Here is a 17,655-nt window from a genome sequence, read left to right on the forward strand (position 1 = left end):
CACAGCTCACGGCCATCCCCTGTAGTTCCAGGAGATCCAATGCCATCTTCTGGCCTCCGTGCACATGGTGAGCAGACATCCTTGCAGGCAAAACACTCACATAAGATAAATCCTTTTACAAAACATCAAGAAGATGCCTTGTGGTCCACTGAGAACGTGGGCATCTAGGAACTTTCTGTTACCCGTGCCTGTCTGTGAAATGACTGCAGAAGAGTTGAGAGTATTAATTCTGAGACTACAAATATCAGCAAATGGATGACTTTACAAATATAAAATCCATGAATAATGAAGAGCATGCATAATCGTTAGGTGTTGATCTTTCTCTGAGAGCTGCTGTCAGGCTTTGGGATTGCTGCTAGACATGATTGAATTCCACACGAGCAGAGAAGGAAATTGCAGGAGCAGCCGGGGTGAGTTCTGAGTTCCAGACAATTCCTATACCGCAGAGGGTGGGAGGGGAACCGAGAAAATGCTTACAGGGCATGCACTCCTTGTGAGTGAACACCGGCTCTGTTATAAAGATGCTGCTCTCATTCTTGTCCCCAAGATCCAGCTGTTAGTTCTGTGCTCAGGTCTCTGCCAAGGAGTAGAATCAGCCGAGAAGGAAAGATGCCCACTACCCAGTGCACTGTGCGAGAAAGGGACTGTGATTGGGTGGGCAAAGCACCCCCAGCTGTCTCCACTGCTAAGAAGCTCATATCACCCCAACCAAGTGCAGACTCACCTATCCCTCAGCAAGTCTGCATCGGAGACTGGGCAGGTCGTAGGTACAAGTCTAAGAACACAGTCAATAACAAAGTGGGCATACGTCTTTACTTCCCTGGTACTTACAAAGGTGATAGACAGATAAGTGCATAAATACATAAGTGGTTGCTAAGGATGATAGAGAACATTGAAGTGTAAGAGGAGAGAGGGGGGTGCTGGGAGGTGCGAGCCTGTATCATATTAAATGAGGTGCACCGCAAAGATACCCTTGGAACAAAGACCTGAGTGAATGAGAAGATGCTGAACAGAGGTGCGGGAGAGGATCATTCCAGGCAGGAGAATTGACACGTGCAAAGGCCCTGAGGTGGGAATGTCTGAGAAGGTGAGTGGGTGAGGGGAGCAGTAGCAGAGGTCAAAGACAGCAAATGGTGGGAAGAAAAGGATGTAAAGAACTTTAGATCTGCCAGAGTGAGGGCTTGGGTTCTGACCCAAGACGGGAGGGATTGACTGGAGGGGGGGCCACAGTCCAGTCTCTGTTATGAAGGGACCCTTCTCACTATGAGATTGCAGGGGATAAGGGGATTGCTGTGTCAGACAGTGGTGGCTGAGTCTGTGGATGGGTACTGGCCGCTCTGACGGGTGTCAGGTTCTATGCTGAGCAGGGAAGGAAGGCCGGTGTGCTCTTCTGAAGCAAGATAGAGCATCGTGAGATGGCTGGAGCAGTGGGGTCGCTATAAGTAGTAAAACAGAAGGAAAGCCTCAGGGAAACAGACTTCCAAGGAAAGCTAGAAAGGTGTGCTTTCGGGAATGTGACTCTTGGCATGCTGTCTTACTCCCAATGGCATTGGTGAATGGTGAAGACTGAAGTGCCATTGTTGGCTCGACAGTTATTGGCTTTTTTTTTTCTAGAACCAAGGCAGGCAGAGAGAGAGGGAGGGAGGGAGGGAGGGAGGGAGGGAGAGAGAGAGAGAGTTGTTTGAAAGAAGCTAGACTGGGAGATCGCTCAGCCATTAAAGTGCTCGCTGTGGAAGCATGAGTTTGAGCCCTGTGTAAAAAGCCGTGCATGGTGACACACATTTATCATCCTAGTTCTGGGGAGCTGGAAACAGTGGCTGGCCTAACCTAACCTGTGAGCCCCGAGTCCCAGTGAGAGAGACATGTCTCAGAAAACAAGCTAAATGGCTCCTAAGGATTGTCACCTAAGGTTGACCACATGTGTGCATGTCCTGTGCACACATGTGTGCACATGAGCACACTTGCATGTACACACACACACACACACACACACATACAATGCTTCCGGAACCTCTCAAGGACACATTGTTCTAACTTTGCACATTAAGGTTTTGAATTGAAAGATCTGGGGAAATGGCTCAGTCAGTAAAATGAGTGTTATGCAAGCTGAGCCCATGGCCCCAGCACCAGTGGAAGAAGCGAGTGCAGTGGTGTGGTCTGCAGTCCCAGTGCTAGGTAGACAAAGGCAGCTGCATCCCTAGAACTCCTTGGCCAGCCTGCATAGCCTCACTGTGTGTTCTAAGGCCAGTGAGAGATCCTGTCTCAAAAAACAAGGTAGAGGATGATTGAAGAAGAAACCTTTGTCTCCACACATACATGTGTGCAAACGTGTACAAACCCACATGACATATGTGTCCATTACACATACGTATGCACACACAGGAAGAATTAGGATTGGGTTAAAGATAAAATACATGAGCTACACTAAAGTGGGGTTGGAGAGACGGCTCCAGTTAAGAATACTGACTGCTTTCCCAGAGGATCTGGATTTGGTTCCCAGCACCCACATGGCAGCTCACAAGTATCTGTAACTCCAATTCTAGGTGATCCAGTGCCCTCTTCTGGCCTCCTTGGGCATTGCATGCACTTGGTACACAGCCATGTGTACCCATACATATAAAACAAGAAAGGTGTTTTTAAGAAGAAGGTGCCTGGGAGATGGGAAACATGAGAGCCTGGGTTCAGATCCCTAGTACCCAGGACCAAATCCAGCCATAGTGGCACACTTTGTAACCCCAGCACTGGGGAACAGAGGTAGGTGGATCACCAAAGCTGAGAGGCCAAACAGACTAAATAATTGGTGAGCTCCAGATTTTAGTGAGAGACCCTGTCTCCAAAAGCAAGATGGAGCGTACTAGAGACCTGTGATATCAACCTCAGGCCTCTGTGTACACACAGATATACACATACTCACACGTGTCACACACACAGTCAAATAGTGCCAGTGTGATAGTTCAACAAATAAAGACATTTGTTCTGTGAGCCTGACAACCTGAGTTCTATCCACGGATCCCATGGTAGAAAGAGAACCCACTTCTCTCTCTCTCTCTCTCTCTCTCTCTCTCTCTCTCTCTCTCTCTCTCTCTCTGTGTGTGTGTGTGTGTGTGCATGCGCCCCCCCACTGATAATAACGATAATAAATTTGAAATAATTACGAAGAGAATAGACTCAGGCAGACGAGTGACCCCTACTGCTTCTGGCGAGCATCCTCTGTCAGGGCTCTAGCAGCATGTAGCAGGCGTGACTGTTGATGTTCACCATGGCTGTTCCATGTACAGCTGTAATCGGCCCCATTTACCGAAAGGGCTCCTGAGACTTAGACATACAATGGCATTAGGAGCTCAAACCCAGGTGTGTTTGATTCCAGAACCACACTGTTTCTGTTAGGTTAGTTGGTTTCTCCATGAATAAAAACTTCCCGAGACAAAAACTTTCAAGTGGGGACTGGGTGTCAGCAGACTCCCCCACTTAAAGCATTTTTAAATTCTTGTTTTGACTAAATCAAGAGACAGGACAGCTTCTCTGGAGAGGGATTGGTTAATCCCTGGCCCTCATCCAGCAAGCGGGAGCAAGGCTGGGTCTTGCTGAAAGCCAGGAATCTTCCTGAAGGTGAAAGGTTTCAGCACGATGTGAGAAATGCCACCAGCAATCAGCTGGATGGGGACCCGCTGCAGAGCAGGCAGGGCAGCTGGTAGCTGCAGGAGAGCAAGAGCAGAGGGAGGAGGATGCTGCAGTGAGGGGCATGGCTCGTGGGCATGCTTGGGTGAGCCGTGCTGCATCTCTGAGCTCAGCCCGCAGACCTCGGGGACACAGACACGACTTGGCTCCCAGCAGAAGCGGCGTGGCATGAGAGCTGGTGGCATCAGGACGAGCTACGTCAGGCCTTCTGATACTGTTGTTCATGCTCTGGGCTTCACCAGTCTTTAGTTTTCTGCTAAGATCATTGGACCAGAGCAGTGGTTCTCAACCTGTGGGTTGCAACCCCATAGGGGTTGAACAAACCTTTTACAGATGTTACCTATCAGATGTCCTGCATATCAGATATTTACATTACTATTCACGACAGTAGCAAAATCACAGCAATGAAAATAATTTTATGGTGTGTGTGGGGGGGTGGTCACCACAAGATGAAGAACTGTATTAAAGGGCCACAGCGTTAGAAATGTTGAGAACCACTGGACTAGAGTGTCTTGAAATGCTGGCAATGCCAGGGAGATTGGTTGTTGGAGTATGTCGGGCCTGGCTTGGTCTCCCTAGGTGGTAGAGGCTCTCTGATCACTGTTTGGTGGAGGGTTGTCTCCATGGAAAGGGCTGTGTTCCCAGGCAGATGTGCTGACATCTCCACGTCCCTTCTGTCCAACAGGGACACAGGCCCTGTGAACAAAACACAGCGTTTGAAGGTTGGCTCGGGTGTGTGTACCGCCTTCCCTTTCTCTCGGGTTCCTCCCTGCAGACTCCCGAGGAGTAGATTCCTTCCGCTGCAGCAAATCCTATGCAGAAATTCTTCCTTTAACACTCACTTAAGGGATGTCTTTATTCTTCCCAAGGCATGAGCCTGCTCCCTGGTCCTCATTAACCATAAGAAGACTGATCATGAGTTTAAATCAGTGGGCAGGAAGCTTGGGATGAGACCAGTCTGTTTGGACTTGTGGTGCTGCATAGCAGCCTCTTCTTCCTTGGGTCTCAGCCTCACCTTCTAGTCCTGTGTGACCTGTCTTAACGTTGGTGCCGCACTTGTCTTCCCCCTCAGCTCTTAATCTCTCCTTTGTTCTTATTGAACTCAGGCTGGCTTTCAAGTGGGGATGGTGGGGGGATGGGCAGATGGGTAGATTCGCTGGAATCCAGCTGCCAGCCCAGACTCTGACTCCCATTTGCTGGGCAACTGCGAGAAATTACCTGCCCTTCCTGGATTTTAACTTCTCTGTGGATAAAATGGTGACAAATTCTCCCTGAGTTATGTTCTGTCCTAAGCTTCTAAGACCACATTAGCCCCTGCTGGTCCTTGGGATAGGTGCTGGCATAAGTAGCAGTGAGACCCAGGATCCTAAGAACCAAGGCCCAAAGAGTAGAGAGAAGCCGCCGAGATGGAGGTCCACCGTCATCCTCTTCCTGTGCTGCTCGAGATGAGGAGGGGCAGGGAAGAAGCTGCAGAGATTGACAGCTCTATCAGTGAGGAGGCCCAGGGAAAGCATACGCTGTGGCCAGGGCTGCTGGGGGCCTCCATCTGCCAGGAGTCATTTGCCAAATTGGCTACCAAGCTGAAGTTGGCACCGTGACCTCTCTCTCTGTTCCCACACCTCTCCCTGGTGCCTGCAGAGGGTCTATCCTGGAACAACTTACATTGGAAGGAGTGGACCTAGGGTTCCCCTATTGCTCCTTGCCCCTGGTAGATGCCCTTTGGCAGCCAGCCTGGAAGAGGGTGCCTGTAACTTCAACCTCAGCTCATGCCTTCTCAGACTCTTGAGTTATACGGATTATCCGTAAAGAACAGATCCCTTTAAGAGGCAATGAAGGGATGAAGCTTTCTGATTTCCCACAAATTGTCTATCTCTCCCTTTATCATCTTGGTTGGGTCCCAAAGACACCAGTACAGACAAGAGGTTACCACAAATGCTTGAAGTAGCTGTACTTGAGAGAAGAGAGGCCCCAGCTGACCACCGGTGATCGTGCAATGTGACTCTGAGGTATTGGGGGTTCAGGGCGATGTGACTCTGAGGTATTGGGGGTTCAGGGTGATGTGACTCTGAGGTATTGGGGGTTCAGGGCACTGCTTGCATGGCACCTAGGCTGTGGAAAGAAGGGACAACTTGGAGAGGAAAAGCAGCTGTCTCTGAATGGGGCTTCTGCTCTGTTTTCAAGAGCAGGAGTGGTTCTGCTTGGGCTAGAGAGAAGGCTCAGGAAGGATGCCTTGGGAGCAGTCTAGGTGCCCTGCTTGCCTCTGGTCTCCAGTGAGGGCAGGGGATTGGCTTTCTGTCTTGCCTTGCTGCCACTGCTGAGCAATCTGGACCATGTCCTCCCTTCTGGACCATACCTGACCTTTAGCAGCTATTCATTAAAAATATTGATTGTGTGGATTTGTTTTGACTGGGTTTTTTCTTTTAATTGAGATGCAGTTCACAGACTGTAACATTTTCCCTTTGAAAATGTACCATCCCCAGTACAAAATTGTGTAACCAACCCCATTATCTAATCCCCAAGCATCTTCAGAATCCCTCTTAAGAAGCCCCATTCCTGTCAACAGCTGCCTCTCTGTTTCTTCTTTCCTTCATCTTGACAGCCCCTAAGTGGCTCCTGTCTCTGTGCATTTGCCCATGGTGGTATTTTGTATAAACAGAGTCATCCATCACTTGGTGTTTGTATCTGACTTCTTTTGCTTAACTCGGTGTCTTCAGGGCTCACCCATGTTGTAGCACACACCACTACTATTTCTGCTATAGTTGAAGTCCTGGTGTGACGTGGGATCTCCTTCTGTATATGTGTTGCTTTTATTGGTTGATGAATAAAGCTGTTTTGGCCAATGGACAGGCAGAATATAGCTAGGTGGGAAATCTGAACAAACAGAAGGAAGACAGAGTGAGGATATGCCATGTAGCCACACTAGTACGATGTGGACCAGGACTTGGGACCAGTGCTGAGGCGTCTGAGACTTGTCACTGGAGGCTTCTTGTGGTGCTGCCCCGGCCCTCAAGCCTTTTCTGGTTACCTTGGGAACCCCTGCAGCATTTGGCCAATTGTGAAACAGCCCTGCCACTGTACTGGGGTTGCCACAGTGAGAACGCAGAATTCAATGGCTCTGTTGAGCGGTTTGAGTTCAGGGAGTGGCTTGTGCCAGAGACAGGAAGTGAGCTGGAGAAGTCCCCCCTCCACAAGGGCAGGAAGCTGGACTTGAGTCTGCTGATGGGGGAGGATGAGGCCGTCCGAAGCCTGAGGAGCTTTGCCCATCACCTCAGTGGAGTCGCCCTGGTGTTCTAAGGTTGGAGGGTGGCTCCTTGGCAAACGTCCAGGCCCATTTCCATTCCCTGCTCTGCATTAGCATTCAAGGAGCACAAGTTTCTGTGCTTGCCTAGGAAGAATGTTCCAGGTTCTGCTGCCGCCTTGGCAGAGCCGGGCTCCCTCCCAAACTCTGGTCGCTGTGCTCTGCTCTGCACAGCTGCTGGGGGCTGAGTCATCGGCTCAGCCTGTTCTGTTCTCTGGGATTTCAGGGTTGCTTTTTTTTTTCTTTTGTTGATGCTTAATGCTTTGAAAAAGACCTTCAAAGGTATATTCTGGAATGTTCCCTTAGGACACTGGGTTGACCCAAGCACCTGGCTGCTCCCCTATTGAATAAGGTGCCAGTTTCTCCCGAGAGATGCAGCTTCCTAATCTTAAAGCCAAGGAAACTGCTACCCAGGAGTCTAGTCATTGAAGAAGCAAGTCCTTTGTTTCGTAAACAGCCCTAGAATCAGAATGTGGGACCAGGTTCCTCGGAGACCATCTAGTCTAGCTCTATGATCTAGCACAGGTTTTAAACCATTGTATAATGACCATTATGTGTTAATTGTGTTTGTGTCTATGAAATATACCAGGAAGCTTCAGCTAAGGGGTTAAGACAAGAAGAAATGGGGCCTGGTCCCTGTAGGAAGACTTCATCCCCAGTACACAGAGTCCTGGGGAAGGATGCTGTAGGCTGGCAGATAGCTCAAGCAGAGCGATGGTGGCGCTTTGACAAGCAGAGCTCTCATTGCATATGTACAAGTGCACACGCATATACACGTGTGCACACAGCACTGCATGCAGAAGTGAGGGAGAAAAAGAGGAGGAGGAGACCATTCTAAGTGGAAAGGACTTGACCACCAGGATTGAGTGCTTTCCCCTTATTTTCACATAACCATGAGTTTCTGACGGCTTCTAAACAAGGTCCAGGTCCTTTCTCTGTTATTCCTGATGCTGCCCAGACCATGCCCTCCTAAGTTCACCCCTGGAAGATTTTAGCAGTCTGCAATCTGTCTACTCCCCAGTCCTGTCCTTTCCTGACACACGCTAGAGGGCTCCCCACCCAGGGTTTTCTCATGTGCACATCCCATGTGCCCCCCTCTCCTTTGTGGGACAGCCCCACGCCTCCCTGTGGCCCACTGGACAAAGACCCTGGCTCATCTGACTGTGTGTAGCCTGGCCACACTGCCCCTCACAGCCTCACTCCCACTGTTCCTCATCAGGCACCCCAGCTTCCAAGCAACGATGTTGTTGAGTTAATTACTGCCTTTGGCGATGCTGCCCCTGCCTTCCCATGCATGGTGGACACCTACCATGAATCCAGGCACAACACAAGTTTCTGGCTGGAGGAAGCATTTTTCCGGAGGCCATCAGAATGTCGTGGATGTGTGTTTTTTTTTTTTTTTCTGAAGGTCATATCACATGTTAGTTGTCTAGTTCCAGAACACTGTCTCCTCCTGTGTGTGCCGTGTCTCTTGTGTGACATGCACCCATCCGTGCCACACGCATGCACTGCTACATGTTACTTTCACAGTAGCCAGAGAGGAGGTGCAGCGTCATGGTAGACGAAAGGCCGAAGCTCAGCAGTAGCCAGGCGCACCAAGGCATGCAGCCCAAGTACAAGAACCAACATTCAATCCCATATCTGTTTGAGCCTATTTCTGCAGCCTTTCAGCTCTCCCTCCCCATTTTAGGCCCTTAGGCAGCACTGGGACTGGGGATGGCCAATCAAAGAGACAAATGTGTGTGTGGTTCCTATGGAGCCTACACAATGGGGAAACGGTGGGTTTCCTTGGGGTTGAAGGAAGATTGTTGACCCTGCTCCCATGGCTTAGGAGCTTTTCCTTTCGGCTTCCATTCCAAGTGGCTGCTTGGAGACAGGCCTGTGGGACTCCAGGCTGAGCAGGCGGCATGGTGATAAATGCCATGGCAACATGCCTCCTCTCTAGGCTATGGTAGAGGGAGGAGCCAAGAAGACACAGGACACACACTGGAGCCTCTGAGCAGGATCCTGAGGAGGAGGTGCCCTATGGGCCCTGGGTGGCTTCTGCCTTCCCAAGAGGGCCCCTGCCTGTGAGGTCCCATCCCAGTAGGGGAAATACCACTTCCACTTCTGTCCTGAATTAATGACTGGTTCTGGTCTCCCAGGAGACTGTCGACTGTGTCCGGGTACAAATGCCACCCCATTCCCACCCGCAGCCAGGGAGAAAGGAAAAGAGAACGCAAGAGGGGGGAGAAGTGGGGGAGAAGGGGGTTGCCAAGCAAGGTGGTACAGACAGCTGGGACAAAGCTCGTATTGTACCAGGGTCACACGCAGTTCCCATCCACCCTTTCTTACCCGCCTCCCGAGATCTGGGCCTGGAGCTCCACCTGGACTCTGTCAGCTCTTAATCCCACTCACCCAAGCTGGCTGTGGTAGAGAAGCCATCTGGGAGGTGAGGCCTGCCGAAGGTGTTGCCTCCTCCCTGCGGCCAGCCTAAAGCCAGGAGGCAGACAGTGGTGGGAACATGGCCAGTCAGGCCCCGGTGACATCGACTAGCAAGGGCCCAAAGGAAAGAAAACTGCCAGCAGGTCACCTGACCTTAGAGGGATCCACCCTTGGCAGGCAGTCCCCCAAGTTTGGTCCGCGCATGAGCAAAGGCCATCGCCCTCTGCCTCCCCTATTCCAGCTGCTCCCAGAAGATCCTCCTGTACCCAGGAGGCAGGGACCCCTGTATACTTCTCTGGACAGATATGCAACCCACTGATGCCCCACCCTGCCCCTGATCATGGCCTCTTCTGATCTGTTTCTAGAGGTTCTGCTTGGGTGACTGAGACTGATGGATGGGAAGTGGTGCCAAGCTAGGTGGGCAGCTCAGGTGACGGGCATGGTGTCAGCGGCTCCTACACCCGACACCTCTGGGCAAACAATGCTGGCTGTGTCCAGGCCCTCTAGGGGAACGGGCTGTGTTCTGTGTCACAGCCAGGAAGCTGGCCATCTGAGTAGTGCCTTTGTCCACTCGGGAGTTGGCCACACTACTGTGCTGGAGAAGCAAGTTCCTGGGGACCCTGATGTGGGAAGGAGGTAGTCCCTGGGTCAGGAACTCTGGGGTTTGAGATCTCAGTATCTGATGCTGGTCTGGTTCAAATGCTGCTCCTGCCACACAACTGGGGTGTGACTTGGGCAAGTCCTGTTGCTCACGGTGGCCCTGATTCCTTATCTGTAAGAGGGGACTAATCTCAGCACTTCCTCATAGGGTTGTTGGGAGAAGTCAATGGCGTAATGTACGTAACAGTGTAGCACGGGCTGGTGTGCAGTGGGGCTTGGCTTGGCGGCTGCCTCTCCCCAGCATGGGCAGAAGTCCAGGGCATGGCGCTCTCTGCTAAGCTTTCCCCGGCTATTGTCTATAGTCCCTTCTCTGAACGTGGAGTCCTAGGCTACGACCTCTGGGGCTGCCTCAAAACCAGTCACTGACTGTAGAAAACCTAGGTTTCTCTGCTTTGGCTCAAGGGAGCTCTGGGCTGATACCTAGTGTAGCCCTGGTCCCGGACAGCTACACCTTCCGCATGGGGCCTCCCTCCCCCCCCCCACCCCCAAAGACATCCCTGCAGAGCTGTCCTTGACACTAAAATCCCAACTCAGGAGAACATCCTAAAGACCCAGCACAGGACCCAGCGGGCCTGAGTGCACCCACCCCGCTTCTCAGGTCTCCTGGGCATTGTAAACTCCTGAGCATGCGGCTTGCTAGACATACCCACCGAGGAACACTCAGCAGCTAGGGAGGACCTTGGCCTCTTGCGCATCAAGCCTACGCTCAGTGTCCTGGGATGTGCTAAAATAACCGTGCATGTTTATGTGACCGAGGCTAGCCTGCATGCACGCAGCATGGGAGTCAGAGGGCCTGGCTACTGTCCTGCCTGGGGGGCAGGCACCTGAGCATGTATGTGGCCATGTGTGTGACACATCTTGGAATGACCTATTTTGTCTGTATCCATTTATCTCTCTACCCGTGTGCTGGTATGTCCATCTGTCTTGTCTCCTCTGTAGCCAGGAAGCCCCGAACCACGTGCCAACTGGGAAGGTGATGGTCAGCGAGACCAGCCCGGCCTAATCTGGGGCTCCCAGTCCTGCACCAGGAGTCCTCCGACCTGCAGCCCCTACCACAGAGGGAGGACTGGATGTGGGAGGCGGGATCTGAGGGGCAGGGACCTGGGGAGAAGCAGGCTTTGCTAGCAGAGTAGAAGATCCTTTTGCTGCACAGGTGGACAGGAGGCCCTTGTCCTGCTGTCCCCGTGACTGTGGTGGGGTCGTCGTCCCTCTGGGTGCCTTCACTGACCTGGAAGATCTGGGGTTGGACTGATGACTTCTAGCCACCCCTGAGGCTCTGAGAACTGAGACTTTAAACTGGGGGTAGCAGTCTCTGCCAAGCCCCACTGAATTCACTGGCGAAGGCAGCCACCTACGGCTTAGCCTACAGGTCCTCGCTTGATTCTGGGGTGTCGTGCCGAAGGGCAAGAGGAGAAGCCATGCCAGGCAGTGGTCCCAGCGAGAGGATGACATGGCCCGGCCCTGCCCTCCCTACGCCCCCCACAACCCGCCCTCTCTCCTCAGCCCCGGGAACACCGTCCATCCCACCGCTAACCAGGACCCGCAGTCTCATGGCCATGTCCCTGCCAGGAAGTAGACGCGCCTCTGCCGGATCTCGCAGGTGAGTCTCTCCCTTGTTTAGAGCCTGAGCTTCCGAGGCAGGAGGGCTTGAGCTTTGTCCTCATCTGCAGCAGGCTTGCAGTGTGCCTTTAAGCAAATTGTGCCCTCGGTTTCCCCATCCTTAAATAGGCTGCGGATCCATGCCACCTCCAGGAACTATTTAAGGACCTAAATGACATGGTGGATATAGCAGTTGTATGAAGGTTCCCATTAGCATCGGCCCTGCCATTACTCGTTCTCTTTTGACCGTCACCCTGTGGGTCCCTCTCCAGTCCCCTTCTGTCTGCCCCATTCTAATCCCCTCTGTTTCAGTTCATGCCTGGATGTCCTTCCCTGGGCTAAGAGACCCTGGGGTCCACCCTTTGTCCACAGCCCTGTCTAGCCTCCCTGCTTGACCCTGGGGAACTAGGAGGGTTAGCCACCTTCTGGTTTCTATCTTGATTACCACTGTCTGTTCTGTCACCCCTGTCTCTGTGTGTGTGTGTCCCACCCCACTGCCTTTCTTCCCTGTGATGAACCCGAAGCGGGGGCACTTTAGGCCGTAGCGGCCTGGCAGTGTTCGCCCAGTGCCCACAGCTGCCCGCCAGCCAGAATGAGCAGCTGCCTCTTCTCCCCGCCTCCAGGCGCACTTCTCCACCTGTGAGTGTGCGGGACGCCTACGGCACCTCTTCCCTCAGCAGCAGCAGCAACTCTGGCTCCTGCAAGGGCAGCGACAGCAGCCCCACACCGAGGTAACAGCTCCTCCTTCCAGCCAGGCCCGGCTGCCTGGGAACCTGGTGCCCGGGAGATGGGGGGACAGAAGCACCGTGATCTGCCCATCCCGACTCCAGCATTCTTACCGACTAGATCCTAGAACTTGTCACGTCTCCCCTCTGTGGTCCCTGTCCGTAAAAGGGACATGAGCCCATGCGATAAGCTGTCAGGGACAGAGACAGGTGACTCCTGGAACTCACAGGTCTCACCCATTCCTGTCACCATCCATGTGAACACCATTTGTCCTAATTACCCTAAGATGGCCCCTGTGCCACCACCCATCAGGTAGGTCAGAGTGGAAGAAGATAGCCCCTTTGTGTTGACATTTTCCCTGTGAAATTTTGCTTAGACTTCATTGGTTAGAACTGGGTCACATGGCTTCCTAGCAACCTATCCAGTTAATTCCGAGAGGATTAGTGTTTTCCTCTCAGTGGTGCCATCCCAAACACAGAGGAAAGGGCGTTTGTCTCGGGCACTGTGAGTGGCGGAGGTGGTGACATGCTACAGGTGTGACACATGCTAAGTTCTGGTCTAGGTACAGTAGACAGAGACCTGGGATAGAGAGTCACACTGGGGGGGGCAGGTAAAGAGGTGCTGTCTCTCCTTGAAGACCAGGATGTTAGTTAGAATCAGGGTGCTGGAAAACGTGGGCACCAAGGGGTTGTGGGGAGCTGCAGGCTTCCTGTCTCCAAGGCTCAACTTTTTCTCTTCCATAAAATGGAGCTGATAATGCAGGGATGTCCGTGAGTTGATCTGCACACTCCCTGTATGTCCTGGGCCATAGTGAGGCTTGAAGGTTATGGACACGCGAGAATGGGGGTGAATCCTGATGGCAGAGCCACAGCCGGGCTCCTCCCTGCAAGCCATGCCCTGCTCCTCTCAGCAGAGAGATGTCTTCTGTGTTCAGTGATGTGCAGAGCCTTTAAAACCACAGATGTCAGGTTTTTCCACCGAGGTGTGGGCGGTGGGTAACAGTCATATGCAGGACCTGTGCACATGTTAGAAGCCAGCATCTGGCTCCTATCCGATTTCCATCTTGAAAAGCATGGCATTGGAAGGGTCCAGACTTTTCCATTAGTGACAGTTTTGTAACAGCTCTCCCATTTGAAGCCCCTGGCGCTGTCCCAAACCACAGGTTGCACACCTGTGGAGAGAGAAGTCCTGTTGCCCCAAAGGAGGCCTGCCACCCCTGAAGAGGGGGGCAGAACAGTATTACCTAAGGGCCTCACTGCAGCCAGGCTGTCTCTGCTAAGGTGCACGTGATCACATTTCTCTTTTTTAATATATCACACACACGGGGGCTGGGCAGCTAGTGACTGTCAGCGGGTATTAAATGTTATCTGGGGAAAAAATGCCCATGAAAGCAAATGAGAACGTTCAAAGCCCCACTTCCCTCTGAGCCTCATTCTTACTAGTTTAGCACCTGCTTTTCCACACCCTTGCCTCGTGCCAGGCTGAGAACTCTTTCCTCACTGCACAAATCCCTTGCAGGGCAGGACGGTTACAGATCTGAGTGAAGGATGCTGGATTGCTTCTTCTCTTTGGGGGAGATCTTATAGCAGGGTGTGAAAGTCTAGGCACCCACCGTGCCACCCTTGCCCCTTGCCAGGCGGAAGAGCAGCTCTGTGACCTGGCTTCCCTTCCTGCTACCACCTTCTAACACTTCACAGTCTACCTTAAATATCACACAGCTTCCGTGAAACTTTAAATCTGCCTTGAAACTGGCTACTTCCACAATGGGCCTCCACAGGGCCTATCTTTTCCAGCCCTAGGAAGTGTCTACACTGAGGCTAAGTGTCCCCAGCCCCTGGAGCAGCGGGGTGATGTAGCTACAGGCCCCAGTCTCTGTTGTGTGGGAACACTCCCAGGATTTGAAACCAAGATCCAAGCAAGGTTCTTAAGAACAGATCCTGCAGCCAGGAAGCTGTGGGTGGAACCATCTGAACCAAAGTCTGTTGTGGAATGAGGGAGTTCTCCTTCCTAGGAAAGCCTTGGCCAGCCCTCCGTCCTGGCCCCAGTGGCCCTCTGGGTGGAGGCTCCTCCACACTGGTATGATATGACACACTGGATCAGTTGCAGGAGGTGTCCAGCCAGCTGCTACTCAGGGCCCTGCTGCTAATTGTCCCCACCTAGCAAGTGTCCACATACGTGATCACACATGCCCCAGAGCGTGGACGCAAACACATGGTTGGTGTCCAGGACCAGGCATTTACCTACGAAGGCAGCACGAATATGGCGTATGGACAACCATGGGGATATGCAGGGGCACATGGCTGGAGACACCATGAATTTCCTGAGAGCAAGGAGTGGCCAGGCCTCCCCGTGTGTACATGTAATGTAAACCTGTGTGTTCCCGAAGTTGGGTAAAGAGAGTGCATCGTGGTTATCTGCAGAGACAGCCATGACATCACCCCTGTGTCTATGCCCGCATCCCTGTCCTTAGGCTAGCTCCCTCCCAGGAAGATGTCACCTCTGCAGGTGAGTCCTCCATCCTCCATGCAGGCTCACTTGGAACCTGCCCTTGCTCCCCATTTTCACATCCTCCATTGAAGACAGGCAGCCCGGGCTCAGGAAGCCCACGGACTGCATGGAGGCTGCTTGAGCTACCGTCTCTGAAGTGAGTGTATGTTCGTAGGACAAAGGCTCCCATGCACCCAGTGCTGCAGTGAGGGTCTACACAGGATGTTAGGAGGCACTGAGCACACACGTGCCTCACGAGAGGTCCCTCTTCCCTGGACAGATGTCCCCCCCATCCAACTCTTCTCTCAGAAGAGCTTCACTAAAACTCACCTCGCAGAAGGCTGTGCTCTCGGTGTGCCACGCCCACAAAGCCTGCTCAGAAGGGCTGGCTCTCAGCGTGCCACGCCCACAAAGCCTGCTCAGAAGGGCTGGCTCTCAGCGTGCCACGCCCACAAAACCTGCTCAGAAGGGCCATTGGCACAGGCTGAGCTGAAGATAGTTAGGCTGCTCCCTGGTCCGGCTCTGTGCTCCACCTGCCCTCTCTATCCCCCACCTCTGATGGACGGTCCCTTGCAGGCGCTCCATGAAGTATACACTATGCAGCGACAACCATGGCATCAAGCCCCCCACCCCAGAGCAGTATCTGACTCCGTTGCAGCAGAAGGAAGTTTGCATCAGGCACCTGAGGGCCCGGCTGAAGGACACACAGGACCGGCTTCAGGACCGGTGAGTGGCAGCCAGGGGAAGCCTTGGGAACACCAACCAGCTCCAATCTCAGCAGAGCCAGGGTCTTGGGGTATCCCCTGAGAAGAAGGAAGAATGGCCTTGCTGCTATCGACCTGAACTCTCCTCTTGGCAAAGCCTCATTTGGGCCCATTTATAGAGGTGCCAGCCCCTGACACCCCTTGACTATTTTAAGCAGGTGCTTGGGGCCAGTGGGAAGGGTCCCTCCCTGTAAGGACATCACTTCCTGCTGCGGTCTTCTTCTGACCATAGTCCTGCACCTCCTTTGGATGGCAGCTTCTTCCCTGGATCCTGTCTTCCCATGGATCTGAACCAGAGTCTCTCCCGGTTTCCTTATCCCTGGGGATGAGAAATAGACCTTTAACCCTCCCCTGCCTCTCCACAATGAGAAACGGGTCTCAGCCCGCAGACCAGGCCCAGAAGCCTTCCTCCATGTCTGCTTCCTTCCTATAGACAGCACAAGATCAGGAGATGCTGTGGCTGAGATCCTGCTCAGCCTGGGTACCAGGTTCCAGGTTCCAGGTGCCAGGTTCAGCTGTGCTCACTCTCAGGTCCTTGCGAACGCTTGGTGCTACCTCTCCTGGTGGCTTCATCTCTAAGAGTCACACTTCAAAGGGTTGAGCACTACGGCAAATTGTGTTACCCCAGTCAATAGGCTGAGGAAAGATTGTAGGTTTGAGGACAACCTGGCATACATAGTTAGGCCCTGTACAACAAACATCCTATATTAAGGTGGGATCCCCACCTCTGATGGCCTTCACCAGCCCCCTCTGTGCTGTGTTTGTTCTGAACTGGACCAAGCTCTGTGGGGCACTAGAGCTCAGGGCAGGCATCCACAATGTTCTTTGCTTCTGCAGCAGCTTTTATACCTGCCCGGAGTAATTCTACAGGCCATAGAATTGATGTGTAGACAGTTTCCCCTCCCTCCTGTGAGCCCCTCCCCCACTTCCCCTCCTACTTCCTACTCCTAATCCTCTGTTTCTCTTCAGAAAAGGGCAGGCCTCTGATGGATATCAGCCAGCCATGGGATATCAAGCTGCGGTGAGACTAGGCACCTTCTCTTCTCTTAGGGGTAGATGAGGCCCCCAGTAGGAGGAATGGGTCCCAAAAGCAGGCAACAGAGTTAGAGACAGCCCCTGCTCCTACAAAAAGACCAAGTTACACACCTGACCCAGCGGTGGGCCTCTGAATAGAGGGCCAAGGTCAGTCCCATGCAGGCTCCCTGGTTGTCAGTTCCGTCCCTGTGAGCCCCTCTGAGCCCAGGTTAGTAGGTTCTGCGGGTTTTCCTGTGGCACCCTTGGCCCCACCGGCTCCTCCAATCCTTCCTCCCCCTCTTCTGCAGGATTTCCCAAGTTCTGCCTAGTGTTTGGCTATGGGTCTCTCTGCCTCTCTGATGGCGGTTGGGCTGGGCCTGACCTATGAGTACAGCAGAGTACCCTTAGGCATCATGTCGTTGACTTCCCCAGTCGTGTTTGGTTCTACCCTAGGTCTCTGGGGTATCCCACTCTGGGTCCTGGCCCTCAGGGGTGAGCTCCCTGTCATAGTTGAAGCACGATTAATAAAAACTCAGATATAGAAATTGGGGTTCAATCTGAAGACCAGAAAAGCAAAACAGCCAGCCACCTCTACCTCAGTCCGAAATGGCAATCCTGCCTCCAGGAATCTCAGAATGAGACTGCCTTTCTGAGCTGTCTCCTCCAGTTTTATATTCCTCTCTAGGGCTGGGATTAAAGGCATACACCACTGGGAATAGAGGCGCACACCTCCCAGTTTCTATGGCAAACTAGTATGGCTACTGGGATTAAAGGTGTGTGTCACCACTGTCTGCTCTGTAAGAATGACCAGTGGGGCTGTTGGCTGTTTTACTCTCTGATCTTCAGACAAGTTTTATTTATTAAAATACAAATGAAATACCACTACACAAAGTATGGGTCTCAACCTGGGCTGGTCATTGATTGGCCACTCCCACAATTTCTGTGCTCTGATACCTCTTTTTACCACCATGTTCCCATTAGCAGTCATTCATTCCTCATCCTCTC

General features: G+C 52.6%; 1 protein-coding gene across 12 annotated transcripts in view; it reads left to right on the forward strand.

Moving 5' to 3' along the window:
* Positions 1–17,655, forward strand: part of Snph (syntaphilin) — a 49,330-nt gene that overhangs the window by 25,757 nt on the left and 5,918 nt on the right. For 2 of the 12 annotated variants that reach the window (XM_057780771.1, XM_057780768.1), the window contains 4 exons: positions 10,209–10,236; positions 11,000–11,660; positions 12,184–12,390; positions 15,449–15,598. In XM_057780771.1, coding sequence (XP_057636754.1) covers positions 11,479–11,660; positions 12,184–12,390; positions 15,449–15,598 — 539 coding nt within the window. In that variant the 5' untranslated portion in view covers positions 10,209–10,236; positions 11,000–11,478. Of the gene's footprint in view, positions 1–5,581; positions 5,685–10,208; positions 10,237–10,999; positions 11,661–12,183; positions 12,391–15,448; positions 15,599–17,655 lie in introns of all 12 variants that reach the window. The other 10 variants (XM_057780766.1, XM_057780777.1, XM_057780772.1 and 7 more) reach the window with 8 other exon arrangements.

Source organism: Chionomys nivalis, chromosome 9 (assembly GCF_950005125.1).
Source record: "Chionomys nivalis chromosome 9, mChiNiv1.1, whole genome shotgun sequence".
In the NCBI taxonomy this organism is placed as follows: domain Eukaryota; kingdom Metazoa; phylum Chordata; class Mammalia; order Rodentia; family Cricetidae; genus Chionomys; species Chionomys nivalis.